We start from the raw sequence: 19,931 nt of genomic DNA, 5'->3' as shown, positions 1-19,931 counted from the left end.
AGGCAGGGGTCTCCAACCTTGGCAACTTTAAACCTGGAGGACTTCAACTACCAGAATTCTGGGAGTTGAAGTCCATTGGGTTAAAGTTGCCAAGGTTGGAGACCCCTGATCTAAGGCACTCAGCACCAAGGCTGCATTAGTACCAGGAATATAAAGACAATCACTGCAGCTGAAAAATCTCTAATTCCACAAACCCATAAGGACTTCAATTAATGGACAGTAAATGGACATAGGAAATTGAGACAGATAAACATTCTTATCTGCCAAGCCAATTGCAGAACTAAAACTTTACGCCAATACTCTTAGCAAATGTTGCTTTTCTTTAAACTGCCATCCACAGATGTCTTTGGACTACACTTCCAGAATCTCTAGCCAGAACTGTTTTGCCCATCATTCTTGTAATCCAAAACATTTGGAACATGGAAGGTTGGGGGGGAAGTTGCTTTGGGAGATCTAAATATCTCTAATGGAGGCTGAATTATTCAGCTCACCAAGACACACATGCAGTAATGACATAATAAAGGAATACACATTCCAGCTTCTTAATTCACAGAGTTATACCTTGGCTTCCTACCAAAGCTACTCAAACACTTTACTTACAGTTGGCTGCAATGGCTTATAATCTAAGACAGGCTTCCCCTGCTCCATGGCCCCTGGGTGAGTAAAACTATCTCCTGCACCATCTGGAAAGGCCATTATAGTCACACCAACATGGAACAATGCTAGTTGTTGCCAACACACCTGAGTGCTTTAGGCTGGGGATGACTAATCTACAAGGATGTGCATTCTTAAAACAGTTCAAGATGCCTCCCCCTCCTTCAAAAACTGGCCTTAAATTAGGAAACACAGAGGACAGATGTCAAGGTTGAACGTAAGTTTATACAAGTTGACACACAGGGAATGGCTAACTTGGAAATTGATCAAAATGTGGTAATTGTATTATGTTCCAGCCCAGCATTTGCCTGAATATCAAGAATTAACCAAATTTCTTTTTAACCTCCCACTATTTAACCTCCCATGATGTAAAAAAAGATGTTGAGACTCTAGAAAGAGGGCAGAGAAGAGCAACCAGGATGATTAGAGGACTGGATGCTAAAACATACAATGAACAGTTGCAGGAACCTGGCATGGCTAGTCTAGTGAAGAGAAGGACCAGGGGAGACAGATAGCAGTGTCTCAATATTTATGGGGAGGGGCTGCCACAGAGAGGAGGGGGTCAACCTATTTTCCAAAGCACCTGAAGGCCAGACAAGGAGTAATGGATGGAAACTGATCAAGGAGAGATTCAACCTAGAAATAAAGAGAAATTTTCTGACAGTGAGAAAAATTAACCAATGGAACAGAAATTGCCTTCAAAGGTTGTAAATGCTCCAACACTGGAAGTTTTTAAGAGATTGGATAACCATTTGTCTGAAATGGTATAGGGTTTCCTACCTAAGCAGGGGGCTTAGACTAGAAGATCTCCAAGGTCCCTTTCAATTCTATTATATTCTATTTGAATAGACATTGTTAATCTACCCTATAATTGGGGTTGGAGTAGTAGTCCAAATTTCGAACCAGAGAGATCCACACTGGGAAAAACTTGCATATTTGATCATGGGCAGAGAATTAATAATTCTGTTCCATAAGTTTATGCAATGCACTCTTATCCCTTTTTTATGCTAAGAAATTGCTGCAACTGATTTGTTTCATAACATGTATTTCCTTTGTATCATCGCTACAATTGGCCAATGGGAGATGGTCTCAGCCAGATGCTGTGCCATTTGCTATCTTGCCATAAATTATGCAATAGCCATAACATTGGCAAATTAGCCCACAAACAATTACTGTTCTGAATGACTGGCACTTATTAAGTAATGCCAGTAAAATGAAGCCAGATCTCAAATATATTTAGCAATCTGCACAAGCATTTTTATCTGGAGGTGGGTTGCGCTTCTTCCTTGCCATTGAAAGCATGTGGTCTGTATGCTGAGAAGGGCTCTCTTTTCATTATGTCCAAGGCAGAAGTAGATAGAAATGTCAGGTCTTGATATTAATGAAGACTCGGTTGATAGCCTTTATCTCCTCTCCTCATTGATGCTGCAATACACTTTTGTCTGCTTATCATTTCATATTTGTTTGCGCATGTGTCTGCATATATTGCATTTGGGAATCCAGGCATACACACAGGAACACATGAAAATATCAGGATAGGCAGATGGATGGATGGATGGATGGATGGATGGATGGATGGATGGATGGGCGGGCGGGCAGGCAGGCAGGCAGCAGGCAGGCAGGCAGGCAGATGATTAGATAGACAGACAGAAGTCAGAATTACGGAGAGAGGCTCTGAATGGCAATTCTATCCACTCCATCAATAACACAGACAAAGAATTTATGGCTGTTTGCAGTATCATATGATGGCTTTTACGAGGTTTTGCCAAAAACTGGCATTTACTTCCAGGTTTCAACTTCCTCAACGAACCATTGGTTCACTTAATGACGGCAGCATTTGTTTAATGACTGCCACAATGACTGTCATGGGCCCATTTTATGACCACTGTACCTTACAACTGTGAGGAGCAGACTCCCTTAAGATCATAAGTCAAGAACTACCTGTACTAATCACCCATCTTCTTCCATTCTAGAGAGGAGCTGTCCAAATGCTGGCTGGGTCTCAAGGTCTACCTGTAGCGGATACTCTAGAACAAGGGTCTGCAACCTTAAACCCTCAAAGAGCCATTTGGACTCATTTCCCACAGAGAAGGAAACACCGGGAGCCACGAAACCTGGGTAGACGTGGCCAACTCGACATCACTCACTCCCACCCAATCACCTGAGCCTCCCAGCCACGCCGACCCATGTTTTGTGGCTCCCGGTGTTTTCTGTGGGAAGCAGTGGTGGGTTTCAGCCGACAGGGAGCCACAGCAGAGGGGCAAAAGAGCCGCATGTGGCTCCAGAGCCGTGGGTTGCTGACACCCCTTCTAGAATCTAGAGTAATGGCCCAACCTTCTGGGCACCAAGAATCAATTCCGTGGAGAAAGGTTTTCCCATGGACAGGAGATGGCGTGGTTTTGCCTGCATCCTACGAATAGGGCATCACTTCTTTGCATGGTCCGGTTGCTGGCATACCACGGAAACTTGGGTTGGGGACCTGTGATCTAGAGGGCAAATTCTTGTGGGGGGGAAAGAGGCCAAACTGTCAATCAGCACCTAGATGTTGAAAAAGAACCTCCACCACCCACAAATACATACACACCAGTAATGGTTTCCTCTTATCTTCGCTACTGGTTCAGAACCAGGAACAAGTGCACGAGCATGTGGCACTTCTGCGCATGTGCGACGCGTCAGTGATGATTTCTGGGCAGATGGGTGGAGCCTCCCACCACCGCCGCTGCTACCGGTTCACCCAAACCGGGGCAAACTTCCATACCACCTCTGGTACACACCAACGCACATAGACAACCCCTACTGCAAAAACCATCCCTTGGAACTGCAGGTGTTTACAACCATTCAATGAACTGCAGCTCATTTCTAGCAAAAAGTTAGAGGCACAGTGAAGGGTGGCTCAGCATGGAATAAGTGCAAAACCTCAGAGATGCACATGTATTAAAGTCTATTTAAATGAAACAGTGGCCAACGATTCTGCCTGACAATGATGATCTGAAACTCTACTGGCAAAATCTACTAGGGGAATAAATTGTCCACAGTTTTCCCTATTATTTCCCCCTCTTTTGAACCCTTCTCCCTGCATCTTCTGTTCTCTTCAAAAGCAGACTTCATATTCACCTTGCTGCCGTTAACAATAGCATAATACACCAAAACACAACTCCAGTTCAATAAACGTTACTTTACTCCTCCACCGGGCTCTTTGGTTTTAGCAAAACTTCAGTTAATATTTTACAATCAAAGAACACAATGAAAACAGTGGAGGTTTAAATGCATACTTCTTTTTGGAATACAAATCACACTAATTTCTTTAAAGTGACTTTATGAACTTCTTCATTCTTTCCATTCATTTGCATCTGATTCTTGGAGACTGCCTGGGCAAATCACTCCAGCTTTCTTGGCAAGATGGGCTTCCCCCTCCCCCCCAAAAAAGTGGTTTGCCATTGTCTCCTTTCTAGGACTGTGAGAGAGTGACTGGTTCAAGTCATCCAGTTGGCTTTGTGCCCAAGGCAGAATTCACAGTCAACCAGTCTCTCTAGCCTGATATTTTAACCACTACACCAAACTGGTTCTCTTTATGAACTTGTGAATGTATAAATTCTGGCCTAAGAACATTGAAAGGTGTTTGGTTAGAAAATTTCTAACCTTTCCTTTATCAAAGGATCTTCTTTTTTTTTTCATCGATTTTTTTTTTGAATAACTAAACAGGGGCAAAAGTTGGGGGGAGAGGTTTCTACTACTGCAGTAGCTAGAAGAAATCCCTGATTTTATTTCCAATATTTCCCATAGGGAAGATCAGGAGGGGAGTTTGCTTGTACCTGATCAGCTGTGAGTAGAGGTTCCTCATTAATACCAGAATCGTTTTCACTCTTCTCATTAAGCTCTTCCTCCTCCTTCTCATGGATCTGAAAAAAAGAAGAAAACAGCAAGCAGATTCAGTAGCAAATATGGGCTCCATGTAGCAATAGTAATTAGACTTATATATTGCTTTACAATGCGTTACAGCCCTCTCTAAGCTGTTTACAGAGTCAGCATATGACCCCCAACAATCTGGGTGCTCATTTTACCAACCTCAGAAGGATGGAAGGCTGAATCAACTTTGAGCCGGTCAGGATCGAACTGCTGGCAGTTGGCAGAATTAGCCTGCAATACTGCATTCTAACCACTGGGAGGGAGGGAGGGAGGGAGGGAGGGAGGGAAGGAAGGAAGGAAGGAAGGAAAGAAGGAAGGAAGGAAGGAAGGAAGGAAGGAAGGAAGGAAGGAAGGAAGGAAGGAAGGAAGGAAGGAAGATAGTAATAGCACTTAGAGTTATATACCATTTCACGGTGTTTTACAGCCCACTCTAAGCGGTTTACAGAGTCAGCCTATTGCCCCCAATAATCTGGGTGCTCATTTTACCCACCTCGGAAGGATGGAAGGCTGAGTCAACCTTGAGCTTGGTGAAATTCGAACTGCCAAACTGCAGGCAGCTGGCAGTCAGTAGACGTAGCCTGCAGTACTGCATTCTAACCACTGCACCACCATGGCTCATGTAGGTGTTGCTGTGATTTACAGGTAGAGGGGAAAAAAGGAATCTCACACCAATTCTTATAGCACATACAATTGAGGGATTGTAGCCAAGTGGTTAAGACACTGGATTTGTTGACTGGAAGGTTGACAGTTCACAATCCAAGCACCACGTTACAGGGAGGGCTCCTGTTCTTGCCTCAACTCCTGCCTACCTAGAAGTTCGAAATGCTAGGTAAGCGAGTAGATAAATAGGTACACTTTGGTGGGAAAGTAACAGATTCTGTGCACCTTAATGTATAATCATGCCAGACATATAACTCTAAAAGCATCTTCAGACAACAATGGCTCCCTTAGCTAGGAAATAGAGATAAGATAACCCCTAGAGTTGGACACAATTGGACCGGACAAAGAAAACCTTCATATTTTTTTTACCTTTCACTTCAAAAAAATGAAGCTCTACCTTTAAATGGATCTATGGCATTTCTCAAACGCCAGATTGTGTTTTACTAACACACACACAGACACAAACACACACACACACACACTGTAGTGGTATGTTTGCCCTTCACTGAGCATACTTGACTGGATTACTTCTGTCAAGATCTGGGAGAAGGAATTGTCCAAGAAATGGGAGAGACAAGCAAAATTGTCCTAGGAAATATCTTGGAGAACTGAAGGAGAAACAGCTTCTTCAAGGTCCTGCTTGACAGAAACAGACCAAAACTGCTGCTGTCCGAAGGGCTTTTAAGAGGAAGGATTTCCCCCCCTTAGTGTCAGCATCATCTCCATTCCTTCTAGGGGGAACTGGCAAGCCCACAAGGAAGCGTTAATACCTGCTGAAATTTGCCTGCCAAGGCTAGTTACCATTTTAATTTCCCAACGCGTCCTCAAGTGACCTTACAACCAGGCATCAGGAACACACAGAGATAATTTAAAGCAACAGCTAGAGAGGAAAAAAACCCTCAAAATTTGAAGCTTACGGCAGGGTGAGGCCATCAGTCAGAGAGACTGTGCCTCTTCAAAGTTGAATGTAGCCTTTGGGGTGTGTCTCTCTGTGTTGTGTTTCCAAATAGACAAATTCCACCCAGTTGCCTTGCATTTCCTGTAAAGCAGTATTTTCCAACATTGGACATTTTAAGATGTGTAGACTTCAACTCCCAGAATGCCCCAGTCAGCAAAGCAAAGCTGTCTGGGGAATTCTGGGAGCTGCAATCCACACATCTTAAAATGGCCAAGGTTGGAAAACATTGTGATCTATTGATTGAGCAAGTTGGTGAACATCTTATTGTTATGTAATTTATAATTCTGAATGGAGAGCTCCAGAAAGTTTACATTGTAAGTGAAAATTATACTAAATGCTCTCCATGTCTCAAGATCTTTGAAATGTCTAGAAAAATCATTCTTATTCCTTCCACTGTGATAATTCCCATTTAAGATATATAGGTGAATATATTTTTGCACCAGCACATATTCCTAGAACCTCACCCCCAATATTAAGATATATGTTACTAAATATATAATGTGATCATCATCATCATCATCATTACATTGATGTTACAATGACCATTTTTTTCACACTGGGTTAACCCTCTTAGCCTTCTTTATTAGGTCTCTGGGGAGAGCAAGTAGCTTTTAAGACATTTTTAATATTCATCTTCTTTTGATATGATTTGCTTTCAGTGGATTCATGGGAACCAGGAAAAGGGAGGCAAACTAAAAGCAAATGGGACATCTCTAAAGGCAGCAATCTGGACAGACATTGGGGAAGGTGGGGAAGGAAGAGGTGATAGTAGTACGGAATCTGCCTTGTTATCTGGAAATCCTTTCTCGCCATTCCCTTCAAGCCACAGGCTCTCCAGCTTGCCCTTGCTGTCTCACGACTTTGATTTGGAAAGGCAATCAATATGTGCTCATCTCACCATTTCCCTGACTGTTGCAATTTATTCTGCTGAATTGCTGCATTGGCTGGTGTTGTCAACTTCTCCGTTTCCTGGAGTGGTCGATTGCACAACTCACTGCACAGGATAAGATGGCTACTGAAGGGCTCCCAAAAGGGTATGGAAGATGTTTCAAATTGCCTTTCCTGGAAGAGTGAGGTACCGAAGGGCCATCTTGACTGGGAATGGGAAGTATACACTGCATGGTGTTAGTTGATGTTGGGGCCATCTCAGCACTGGAAGATGTCCTGGCTTACCAGTGCTTCTGCCAGCGGTGCCCTACATAGAATCGTAGAGCTGTCAGAGATCTTGGAGGTCTTCTAGTCCAACCCCCTGACTTATTTCATTCCAGAAAAATGGCCATTCAATCTCCTCTTGAAAACCTCCAGTGATGGAGGACCCACAACTCTGGAAGGCAGGCTGCTCCTTTGACTAATTGTTCTCACTGTCAGAAAATTTCTCCTTGGTTCCAGGTTGGATCTTTAAGGATCCTGAAGGATCTGATGAGCTCTAAGCCAATGGCTCCTTCCATCCTCAGGTTAAAGTATGGCACATCTGACCACAGAAGATGCCCTACATGGCCTAGGACCTGGATATCTCCGTGACCGCCTCCTGCCACATACCTCCCAGCGCCCAATAAGATCTCACAGGATGGGCCTTCTCCGGGTGCCGTCGACTACACAATGTCGTCTGGCGGCTCCTCGGGGGAGAGCCTTCTCTGTAGCTGCCCGAGCCCTATGGAACCATCTACCCCCTGAGATCCGGACCCTCCCCACTCTCTCTGCCTTCCGAAAGTCTTTTAAGACCTGGCTGTTCCGGCAGGCCTGGGGCTGCTGATCTTGATTGAACTCCAGCCCCACTGAGATTGAGTGTATGTTGTGTTCTTTTAATTCGCTTTGTCTTGTATTTTAAATTCTTTTAATATTTTTAAAATTGTTTTTATGTAAGCTGCCCGGAGTCCTTCGGGATTGGGCGGCATACAAATCCATTAAAACCTTAAACCTTAAACCTAAGATGTGGTTTATGGCAGGGGAGCTGCTAGATACTCTCCAGATGTTTAGCATCACAACTGCAGCAATCCCTTGTCATTGGCTGTATTGGTTGAGACAAGTGGAAGCTGAACTCCTAAATATTAGGAGAGCACTAGAAAGGGCTCAGAAGACTACAATGGAGAGCATTCCCTCCAGATTCCTACAAAGCAGTACCCCAAAAATGGTTTCAGCCTTCTCAATGACTATTGTAGTTATTAGAAATGCTTGCTTGGGAGCAAAATCATACCTCGGAATTTTATTCAAAGAAAGGTTTTTGTGACATAAAGAAGAGAAGGTCCAATTAAGCCTTCGAGGCTACACACACACACACACCACAGATTAGGTAAGAGGTCATATTTTTTCTTCTCCCCAACATTCAAATCTCCACCACAACTGGGACACTGAGCTTCTCTAACAGAATTTAAATTCCATCTCACTAAAACCACGTTCCTCAATCTGGTGCCCTTCAGATGTTCAATTTCCACTGTGGCTGGGAACACCGTAAAGTTGCATTAAGGGAAGTTGTAGTGCAGAGCATCAACTGGCTTACTGCTAATAGAGGACTGATATCAACAATGAAAGCTACTGTACATTATGAAATGGTTCTGTGTTAATTGAAACAGACCAGTGCCAGCTAAATTTCACTCATATTTTTCTGATTTAAAAGAAACAGATAGGGGAGAAGGAAGGAATGGGAAGTGTCTATGATTCCAACTATTTTTTTAAGAATACCCAACATAAATATGGGAATATTGTTATTTATGGAAACTTGGGAAGTCTGTACTGCTCTCCAGGAAGGATTTTTGGTATATTCTTAGGTTCTGCCTTGTGAAAAGACAGCCAAATGTTATTTTAACTTTTAAGACAGCCATTCCTATTTCTTGGATTTCAAACAGAACTTCAGCACAAGTATGCCACCAGTTTTATCTTATGAGCAATGAAGGGGAAAGTTGAGATGTGCCAAGGTGGCACAGTGGTTAGAGTGCAGTACTGCAGGCCACTTCAGCTGACTGTTATCTGCAGTTCGGCGGTTCAAATCTCACCGGCTCAAAGTTGACTCAGCCTTCCATCCTTCTGAGGTGGGTGAAATGAGGACCCAGACTGAGGGGCGATATGCTGACTCTGTTAAACACTTAGAGAGGGCTGAAAGCCCTATGAAGCGGTATATAAGTCTAACTGCTATTGCTATTGCCCATCCAGGTAACTACCTCTGTGTCGGAGATATTGCCGTTGAGCACTTCAATGTTGGGATCCCTCAAGTCCTCGGTGATGGATGGGATGTAATTGTCTGTTAGAGCATCCCAGACCCTGCAGAAGAAAGCAAGAAGTGTTAATATAGAGAATCTGTCTTGGAAGCAGAGATGCTTCCCTCAAGGCTGTTAGCTTGATCTACAGAGTTCAAACACAACATGACGTGCACCAATGATGTTTCTAAATTTGGGTAATGAAACATCAGCAAGAAAAGCTCAGAGAGCACCAAGGACCCCTCGTATAAATACATCCAAGCTAAACATGTGTTAGACCTGATTTAATTTGAATTCTAAGATGACTTGGCCCAGATCTAGCCCAATGGTGTTAAAAAGAGAGAGGAAGGTTTTCAGTAGGAGTTGAACATTAAAAATATTTATTTCTGTTGATCTTTGCTTATCTGGGTGCTGATTGCTGGTGAGGAGGTGCTTTAGTCTTTCTGTTTTCTTTTTGGCTTTTCAATTATCTCTTCCGGATTTGTATATAGATGTTTACGTCTCTTGATTTAGCATTCTCTACATTAGATAGATTTATTTAGATAAATAAATAGATAATATGTTTATCTATTATCTATCTATTTACCTCTGTTCATTTATTTTTTTTCCAAATAATTCTATTTGTTTTTTTCTTTTTCTGTCTGTGAGTTTGAAATATATATATATGTGTGTGTGTGTGTGTATGTGTGTATGTGTATGTATATGTATATATATATATATGTTTCTGTGTGTGTGTGTATGTATGTATATGTATATATATGTGTGTGCGTATGTATGTGTGTGTATGTGTGTATATGTATATATATGTGTGTGTGTGTGTGTGTGTGTTTGTGTGTGTTGTATTTGTGCTGATAAATAAATAAAGGGGGACTAGTATAGATCTATTTCAAGCTATTTAGCTCTCATCAGCTAGCCATACCCTTACTGGGATTCGAACCTGGGCTGTATTACATATTAGGCAGATGTGTTAACCACTTATTTATCTTATTTATCAGCACAAATACAACACAAATGTAACAAAAGCAACAGTAAAAATGTTGGGTTTCTATCTGGATGGTCTCTTGTGACGAGCCGATGGACAGAGAATGGAAGCAGTGAACTTCCTCTCATATTTGGGTTGTGACACTAAATTATATATATATGTTTTCTGAGGTTTTCGCGGGTGTTAGTATGTAGGTCTCTAGTTGTTCGGGTTTTCTCCCGCGTAGAATTGGAGATGTCTTGGCGACGTTTCGACGAAGTCTCATTCGTCATCTTCAGGCTGCTTCAGACTACTTCAGGTTTGGTGTTTCCAGGAGTAGACTTCGTCGAAACGTCGCCAAGACATCTCCAATTCTACGCAGGAGAAAACCCGAACAACTATATATATATATATATATATATATATATATATATATATATATATATATATATATATATATATATATACTTAAAGTCACATGGCTAGCTGATGAGAGCTAAATAGCTTGAAATAGATCTATACTAGTCTCCCTTTATTTATTTATCAGCATAAATATAACATATATATATATATATATATATATATATATATATATATATATATATATATATATATATATATATATATATATATGATTGAGAGAGAGAGAGAGAGAAAGAGAGAGATTTCTCAGCTAATAATAATAGACAGAATTTAAACTATCTAAGCATGCTTTCTTTACCTTGACATTATTTCATATTAAGCATAGCTTCACAAAAGTGGATATAAAGTCCCTTCTACAGAGGCAGTGGTTTTGTTTCCCCCCAACAGTAATACTTTTGCACAACTTCACAGTACATCATGTGGATCTTCACTTTCATCACCTTCAATCCCTGTGCATACTCTCCCATTAGCCAACAGACCAGCATTAATAATTGTTGGTATCCTGTCTGTTTCTTTGTTTCTCCCTAGCTGTGTTTGCCACTCTGCAGGCGTGCAATAAAGCCAAACAGAACAGGCAGCAAAACATCCCAACGCTTTTGTTTTAAGGAAAGGAAGGGAGAGAAAACGGAAGGACTGGGAAATGGAATAAGACAGCAGTTCACGCACTGCAGCTAAAAACGAAATGCAGAAAATGTAGATGTCGTGTTTTCTCAGAAGAAGCAGCCATGGCATTACCTTCTAAAGTTTAAACAGACTTCACATGCCCACCACTAGAATCCCCTAGAATCATTCAGGGGTACACCAGTTTTGGATCAGTGTAAAGCTTGTATTTGGAAGGATTCCTAATGTAATCAAGATCTTCTACAAACATAATTGGTTGCTTTAGGGTCTGCTAATTAAAGACTGAATGAATTCTAACACAAGCATCAGAAAACATTGGGCAGGGGGGCTTACTTTACCTGTAACCACCAGGATATTTCTGTTCTTAATTTCATCCCTCTACTCTGGGGGAAAAAGTCAACAGTAATACATTCATCTACTTTCAATATTGTGAGACCCATCTCTGTTATTTATGTTTTGACAGCCAAGGAGCAAAACTGCAAAGAATGTGAGCTGCCGAAAGATGTGTCATATCACCTCAGGCCACTCTGAGGTCTCCTGGCTCAGCTATGAATTAAGTCCTAAATCCAATTCTGTTTATTGAATGTATTTTCTGCAGATATTAGCCTCTGGTTCCGTGTCTATTCTCTCCAAAATGGCTGAAACTGTCCTGAACAAATCAAAGAGAAAATAATTCTGTGGCAACATTAGATAGGAAGTGGGGACAAATAAGAACGTCAGAGGATCTTGTGCATAGCTAACCAATAAAGATTGCTTTAGTCCACGTCAATAAAAATATTAATCTTTTGGAACAGATTCCTAAAATATCCTTGGGAAATCACTCCCGACTGATCACCCCATTCCAGATGGAGGCATCACAATGTGCCTTTTGGTCTACAACTTCATATTTATGGATAGCAGATAGCTCTCATTATGTGTTTCATCACATTGTTTATAAAGACATCACAAAAAATGGGAGCATTTGTTAAACTATGACTCAGTGAACAGAAACAGGGATTGTCCTCACCTCTCATGAGAAAAAGAAGAGTTCAATGGAAAGATGTTATTAATTTCTTATTCTTTTTTCCAATATATTTTAGACTGTGTTTGTTAAAAATCTATACCGTGTACGGGTTCTGGGAAGCCGGGGGGGGGGTAGGTTGGGGGGGGTTGGGGGGGAGGGGGGAGGGATATATATTAGGTTTGATGAGACGTGTTAGATTTTAATGTAATTTGACCCCACATGTATACTGGTTTTTTTTCTTATATTTTCATTGCTATTATTATTACTATTTTTTTTAAACTAGGATATGTTAAGCATATTGACATGTAGCGGAAATACACCAAGGAGAGGAGGAGTGGGAAATAGAAGGGAGAAGAAAGAGGGGAAGAGAAGGATAGGAGAGAGGGTAAGGGGGGAAGATGAGAAGGATAAGGAGGAGTGGATTGTAGAGAGAGGAGTAGTAGAAAGGGAGGGGGAGTAGAGTAAAAAAGAATGATGGAGGGAAGATAGAAAGTTGGAGGGTGGTAGAAGAAAGAGATGTATGGAGAGCAGAAGAGCTATAATGGGTTTCTATTTTTCTGGGCATTGTTGACAAGAGGAACTGATGTAATTATTATTTAATACCATATGATACGGGCTATGTATAGTATACATGTGAGTGTGTGTTATGAAAATGAAAATGGAAATAAAAATATTCATTAAAAAAAAAAGAAGAGGAGCAGAAAGTGAGTCCTACTCCATCCGTCTCTTAAAACCAGCAATATCTAGCCATTTGACTTAACATAAGAAGAAAATAATGAAAAAAAATGAAATAAGTCACTATAACTGAGATAAATAGGTATTAGAGAGAGAGAAATGGAAAACTTGTCTCTTGGTATTAGCCTCATTTGAAAATTATTGATTTATTGATAGAAGTGTAGGAAGTTAGCACTCACCCCTCTCCTAGAAAAATGAAATATCCTGGGAAATATTGAAAAAGCAGAATATTATATTTCCCTGGATAAAAAATGGAGAAACATGTTTTTTGGTAGGAAACAGACTCACTCTTAATAGCCCCCACCTTTGTCAATAAGCCATTAAAATGCCTGAGCCAGTCTATTCTACATAACAAAGATTTCCCCCCTTCAGCTCCAGGGTGATGGGATTAAGGCATGATAGTATTAGCCCTTTACCCATCTCACCACAGGACATCTGCGAAGAAGCAGTGCTCAGCCTTCACCCAACATCTGGAAGCATGTGATCCCCCTTTTCTGTTCAGGACTCAAGCCATGTGGTCCTGTCCACCATTAAACCATCTTTCCAAGCAGCCTCCATGTTTCCAGTGTCTTTTTTCCCCACTTGGAACTGAACCCAGAAGGACATTTCTTCCAACAAGAGAAAGTATTTGTAGCTCAGGGTTGAGCTGTGGTGTCCTTTATACTTTCTGAACTTGGTTTTATTTGTTTGCCGGCACTTCTGAACCCAACTAGGTCAAAATTTTACTCCTAGTAAAGGAGTGAGGTCTGCTCTCATATTACATGCCAGTGGTTTGCCCAGTCAGTGTTGGTGATTGTGGTCTTGATTAGGTTGCTGTTTACTGCTAGCTTGTTTATCTGAGTCTATGGTTCCTTGATTGGGTATTGTTTGCTCCTTGATTGTTGGTCTAGTGTTAATTGTGGTGTTGATCTTTGCTTATCTGGGTGCTGATTGCTGGTGAGGAGGTGCTTTAGTCTTTCTGTTTTCTTTTTGGCTTTTCAATTATCTCTTCCGGATTGGTATATAGATGTTTACGTCTCTTGATTTAGCATTCTCTACATTAGATAGATTTATTTAGATAAATAAATAGATACTGTATATACTCAAGTATAAGCCTAGTTTTTCAGCCCACTTTTTGGGCTGAAAAAAGCCGCCTCGGCTTATACGCGAGTCAGTGAAAAATTTGCCCGAAATGGAGGAGAAAAAGGGGTGGGGCCATGCCGCTGGGTGACACTCGTGAATGGCCCAGTGCCCCTGTGAGTTTCCCCTCCCTCTGTGTCAGTTTGCCGCGCAGTGCGCACCGCACCATCCCCCCTCCTCACGTTCTAATGTAATGCAGGGCTGTCTTACGATTCCCCTTCCTCCCCCTCCTGCCGCTCTGCAACGATGTCCCACCTCCTCCTTGTTATGGCAAGCAGCCACATAGCGATGTCCCACCTCCTCTGGTACAGTGATCCAATGATAGGAATCACTGTGCCGTGTGTCATAGGAGGCGGGACATCGCTCCCGCGGCTGCACGGGACATCATCATCACAGCGGGACATCAGCATCATGAGGTGAGTGAAGTATTTCATTGAATACACCGCTAGTTTACTGTTTTTCTTTGAAATAAATATTCAAAAACATTATTGGTATCTATTTTTATTTTTGAAATTTACCGGTAGCTGCTGCATTTCCCACCCTAGGCTTATACTCGAGTCAATAACTTTTCCAGTTTTTTGTGGTAAAATTAGGTGCCTCGGCTTATATTCGGGTCGGCCTATACTCGAGTATATACGGTAATATGTTTATCTATTATCTATCTATTTATCTCAGTTCATTTATTTTTTTCCAAATAATTCTATTTGGTTTTTTCTTTTTCTGTCTGTGTTTGAAATATATATATATGTGTGTGTGTGTGCGTGCGTGTGTGTGTGTATGTATGTGTATATGTGTATGTATATGTATATATATATATGTCTGTGTGTGTATATGTATGTATATATGTGTGTGTATGTATGTATGTATATGTATATATATATGTATGTATATATGTGTGTGTGTATGTATGTGTGTGTGTGTATATATGTGTGTGTGTGTGTGTGTGTGTGTGTGTGTGTTGTATTAGTGCTGATAAATAAATAAAGGGAGATTAGTATAGATCTATTTCAAGCTATTAAGCTCTCATCAGCTAGCCATACCCTTACTGGGATTCGAACCTGGGCTGTATTACATATTAGGCAGATGTGTTAACCACTTATTTATCTTATTTATCAGCACAAATACAACACAAATGTAACAAAAGCAACAGTAAAAATGTTGGGTTTGTGTCTAGATGGTCTCTTGTGACGAGCCGATGGACAGAGAATGGAAGCAGTGAACTTCCTCCCATATTTGGGCATACCAGGGGTTGTGACACTAATTACATATATATATTACATATATATACACATACACATACACATACACATTTACATTTATATTTATATTTATATTGGTTGTCTTTGTTTCCTAGTCATGGACTAGAAAAAATGCTGTTTATATGTCTCTTATCCCAGGATATTATTGCTCTGATTGTTGTTATTAAACATTGTTATTCCTACTAACCTTATTTATACAGTGGCAATGTTTACTTTACAAAGCAAAAAAATATGTTTTGTGGATTTTAATCTGAGGACAGCTGAGGGCTTTGCTTAAGGTGAGGGCTCTTATTCCATTTTGTAAAATTGTGGTTTATAGAGCTGCCCGTGTGGTTTTATATAATACCTGTAGTTATTAAGGCAATTGCCATGTTATGGCTCAGGGCTGCTCTTCATTCAAAAGAACTCGAATGGCAGATCTTCACTTACTGTGTGTGGACCAAGTAAAATCCCACCACAGAACCAAGGACACTCGCTGGCTAATTGGGTGGAAGTTTCCAGTCTTCTGTCATTCAAACCCCAAGAGACGGACAAGTAGACAGTGAAAACTGAGCCAGATCAATGATAGTACAGCTGCGGGTTCTCTGTTTCAGTTTCAACCATGACAACGATGGAATGCGTGCACCTCCTTGAATCATCAGCCTGGTTGGTCCTGACAGTAAGGATGATTCAACTGGATGCAACTGGTTCTATTTTAAAACTGAAGAGTGCCTGCCAATATTCTGACACTTCCCATCAAAAGGAAGGAACTAGAATTATCTCTCCTCAGAAGCCAACAGGCTGGACTCTTTCTGAAACTGATGGGATTACAGGCCAATCTCCTAAAGGCCAGAAAGATAGGCACAGTCTTGATCTACCAGCCTGATATTCATATGTCTGGGCTGGGCTCATAGGCAAGCAAATCCAATTTATTTCCCCAAATACCAGAGTTGCATTTCACAAAGCAATATCAGCATCCCATTCTATGGTGTAACCTTCACTAGAATCCGGCTCTCCCATTAAAGAGCTTACTGGCTGATTTCTGCAAGCGTTGGACCATACCTAGAATGTTCTCAGACAATGTATTTTTTAATATCCCGGTTTTGGAAAAGTTCACATCTGTTCGCAGGTCTTTATAGTTTATAGTTATAGTTTATAATTTTATTGATTTGTATGCCGCCCACTCCCGAAGGACTCCGGGTGGCTTACAATAAAACAAGGGAGGGGGAATAATACACAAACAACATTAAAATATACAACAATCACAATCTCCGGGGGGGCTGAATATTTCGAGAGCCCCCCGGCCTGCTGGAGCAGCCAGGACTTAACAGCTTTGCGGAAGGCCGGGAGGGTAGTAAGTGTCCGGATCTCCACGGGGATATCGTTTATAATAGTAAACAATGTGTGCATTCAAGTAAAAAGCAAACAACTTCATATCTGGGATCAAGCCAAGATAAAGAAAGAAAAACCCAAATCCTCCCAGCTGTGTGGAGTACAGCAGGTCAGTAACAGATCAACAGCCAGAAGGACAAAAATTATGAAAATCTGTTCCTTGTGGGAATTCAGACAGAAGTCATGCCTCTCTTTGTGAATGAGATATTGGATTTTCTTGGACAGAAAATCAACTGTTGCTGGTCCCTCCTGCCTCCCAAATGTGCATAAACCATGCATACTTATCACTGTAAAATAGCATCTAAACTATTTGCCACCTTAAAGTGGCCACTAATGTTTAGCTGATTAGTAATAAAGGCAGAAATCCACCAGGCCAACACAAATTTGCACCAAGGTTCCTCTGCTAATTCATCTGTAAAGCTTCACATTTAGAATTATTATCATAGTAATTATAGTCAGCCCTCAACTTGCAACCACAATCTGGATGGAAATTTTTGATCACTAAGTGATTTGGTTGTTAAATGAGTCATCACATGACCAGACCCAATTTTAGGACAATGTTTACTGTGATTGTTAAGCACATCCAACTTCCCCGATCGATGTTGCTTGTTGGAAACAGCCGGGAAGGTTGCAAATTGTGATCAAGTGATTGCAGGATGCCCCAATTGGTCATAATTGAGAGCCAGTTGCCAGGTGCCTGGATTGCTATCATGTGACCACAGGAGTGGTGCAATGGTCACAGCTTCATGGACAGGTCATAAATCACCTTTCCAAAGGCTGTCATCATTTTGAACCACTGTCAACAAATAATCATAAGTCAAGGACTGTAGGAGCATGGTTTCACATGCTACCCTGCGCATGCATAGATATAGCCTTGCCTGGGGACCCCTGATCTAGGGAACAAAAACTAAATAATTGTTACACTAACAAAGGAAGAATCTATAAATTTAGTTTTGCTTCTTTGTTTGAACTTTTTGGCTGTTTCTTGTTTTCACATCCACTTGCAGCTGTTTTCTTTAAAAGTTGCACAAAAATGCAATTGCATCTTTGGGATGTTTTCTTTTTAATGGACACAATTTTGTATCTATCTGAATAGATGCTTTTATACCAAATCAGATTTTCTCAACTTGGAGCCCTTCAAATAATTTGAGTCCATAATTCAATTTCAAAAAGGGGACCTAAAAATAAATCACTTTCAGTAAAGGGGAAAATAAAAATAAAAGGAAGAAGAAAAGCTGGTATGTCTTTGAATCAGTAGATGTTCTATTAGATGCCTCCAGGTGGAAAACACTGAGAAAGTGCTAACCAGAAACAATTTCTATGACTGTTCGTTTCTTGACTTACTCTTCATCCTGCAGATTCTCCTCTTCTTCCTGGATCTGGAAATGGTTCTTCACGGGAGCCAAGTTCTCTGTTTTGGCATTGTAATTCCGAAAGCAAATATTGAGCTTCTCGTCAAATTCATTGACCAAATCTTCCATGGACTTGAAGCTGATGATCTCAGAAGAGAAGTTCTCAAGCTCAGAAAGAGAAGGATCCTCCAAGTGCTGAGCTGAAGAGCCATAAAAATAATGAGCTTTCTCTTCCCTATCCGCTATGTAGCATGGCCTCAGATCTTCAAACTCTTCATCCAGGCTTACAAGAGGGGCTTCCATGTTGGATTGGCAAATGGAAGAAGGATGGCCTCTGCAAGAGAAGGAACATAAATGAGGCAATGGTAGTAGCCAGTCGATCCTGGCATTAACAGTAGAGCATTGGTTATGTCCCATTGCTTGGAGTAAAAATTACCCTAAGTTCCAACAAATCTGGGTTCATCTTTTTCAGGAAAACACTTTTATGCAAGAGTAGCAAAAAAGGACAAGCTTTTGCTTCCTGGCGTTTAGTTACCATAGAAGTTTTTGCTGCTGAAAATAGCAGGAGAAAAAGGAAGGAGAGAGACATTTTAAGAACCCCAATAAGATACCAAACACTTCTTGATAATACAATTTCTTCCTTGTTTATTACAACTGACCACCAAGCTTTTTAAAGCTTTCAGCACCAATCTAAGATATTCCTCTTCATCCAGTGCTTCGCTTAAAATGGTATTATTGTATCTTTCTAGCATTAGAGGTTTTAGAGAGTTTTTTTAACATTTTCAAATAGTTTTTTTTAAACCAAACTGTTATTTGTTTCCAACATACAGAAAATAGTTATGTGGGGGGGGGGATTAATATCACCCTTCTTTGGAATCATGTTTAAGGATAATGGATAGAAATAAAAGAAGATTAAAATGTTACAATTTAATAATAAATAAAACAACTGATTCCAACAGCAGAAGAACTAATAATATCTAATCTCAACCAGCCACAGTTGGGTCTCATGGTTAAAGCACCAAGAAAGTGGAGGACCGTGAGTTCTAGTCCCGCCTTAGGCATGAAAGCCAGCTGGGTGATTTTAGGGCCAGTCACTCTTTCTCAGCCCAACTCAATTCACAGGGATATTGTTTTGGGGAAAATAGGAAAAGGAAGATGTGTTGGATACGTCGGCTGCCTTCAGTTTTTGTCAAAATAATAAAGTTGAGATACAAATAGATATGTAAATAAAACTTAGAACAGAACAGAAGCAGCAGATGTATCAAAGAAGACAGGACGGTACCATGATTTTGAAAATAAAACTTCTCACATTATACGGTATTTGCACACATTGTAAAGAAGTATCACAACAAATGAATGGTGTGAGTTAGGGCTAGAGAATTCCCACCTATAACTACCATATCTCTAACAGAGTAATATTCTGAACAGGAAGACTAATGTAACAATGGTTCTCTGAAATTATCCACCATAATTGCAATCAGCTCCTTTTGGTGAGGAACAGAAAGCTGTCTATGTTGCTGAATCTTCCCTTGAACCAGGCAGAATATTGCAGCAATTAAAGATAACAATACCCCTACACACACACACACACCACACCACCCTGTCACAAAAAGGAAGAAGGAAAACGCTTGGGCAATTCTATATTTGAAAATAGCTTAATTATATTGAGCTAACGTTCAGAGTCAGATCCACCTTGGTGGCCAAAACGCCATCTTTTT

At 40.8% G+C, this 19,931-nt stretch overlaps 1 protein-coding gene across 1 annotated transcript in view; it reads right to left on the bottom strand.

The window, feature by feature from the left end:
* FEZ1 (fasciculation and elongation protein zeta 1) overlaps positions 1-19,931 on the bottom strand; it is a 45,801-nt gene that overhangs the window by 15,302 nt on the left and 10,568 nt on the right. Inside the window, exons 2-4 of the mRNA XM_032229788.1 lie at positions 18,206-18,547; positions 9,334-9,433; positions 4,467-4,553 (exon numbers count right to left, since the gene is read on the bottom strand). Coding sequence (XP_032085679.1) covers positions 4,467-4,553; positions 9,334-9,433; positions 18,206-18,516 — 498 coding nt within the window. The 5' untranslated portion in view covers positions 18,517-18,547. The remainder of the gene's footprint in view (positions 1-4,466; positions 4,554-9,333; positions 9,434-18,205; positions 18,548-19,931) is intronic.

This window comes from Thamnophis elegans, chromosome 13, assembly GCF_009769535.1.
Source record: "Thamnophis elegans isolate rThaEle1 chromosome 13, rThaEle1.pri, whole genome shotgun sequence".
Classification (NCBI taxonomy): domain Eukaryota; kingdom Metazoa; phylum Chordata; class Lepidosauria; order Squamata; family Colubridae; genus Thamnophis; species Thamnophis elegans.
The sequence above is the reverse complement of the archived record's forward strand: the minus strand, read 5'-3'. Positions and strand labels throughout refer to the sequence as shown.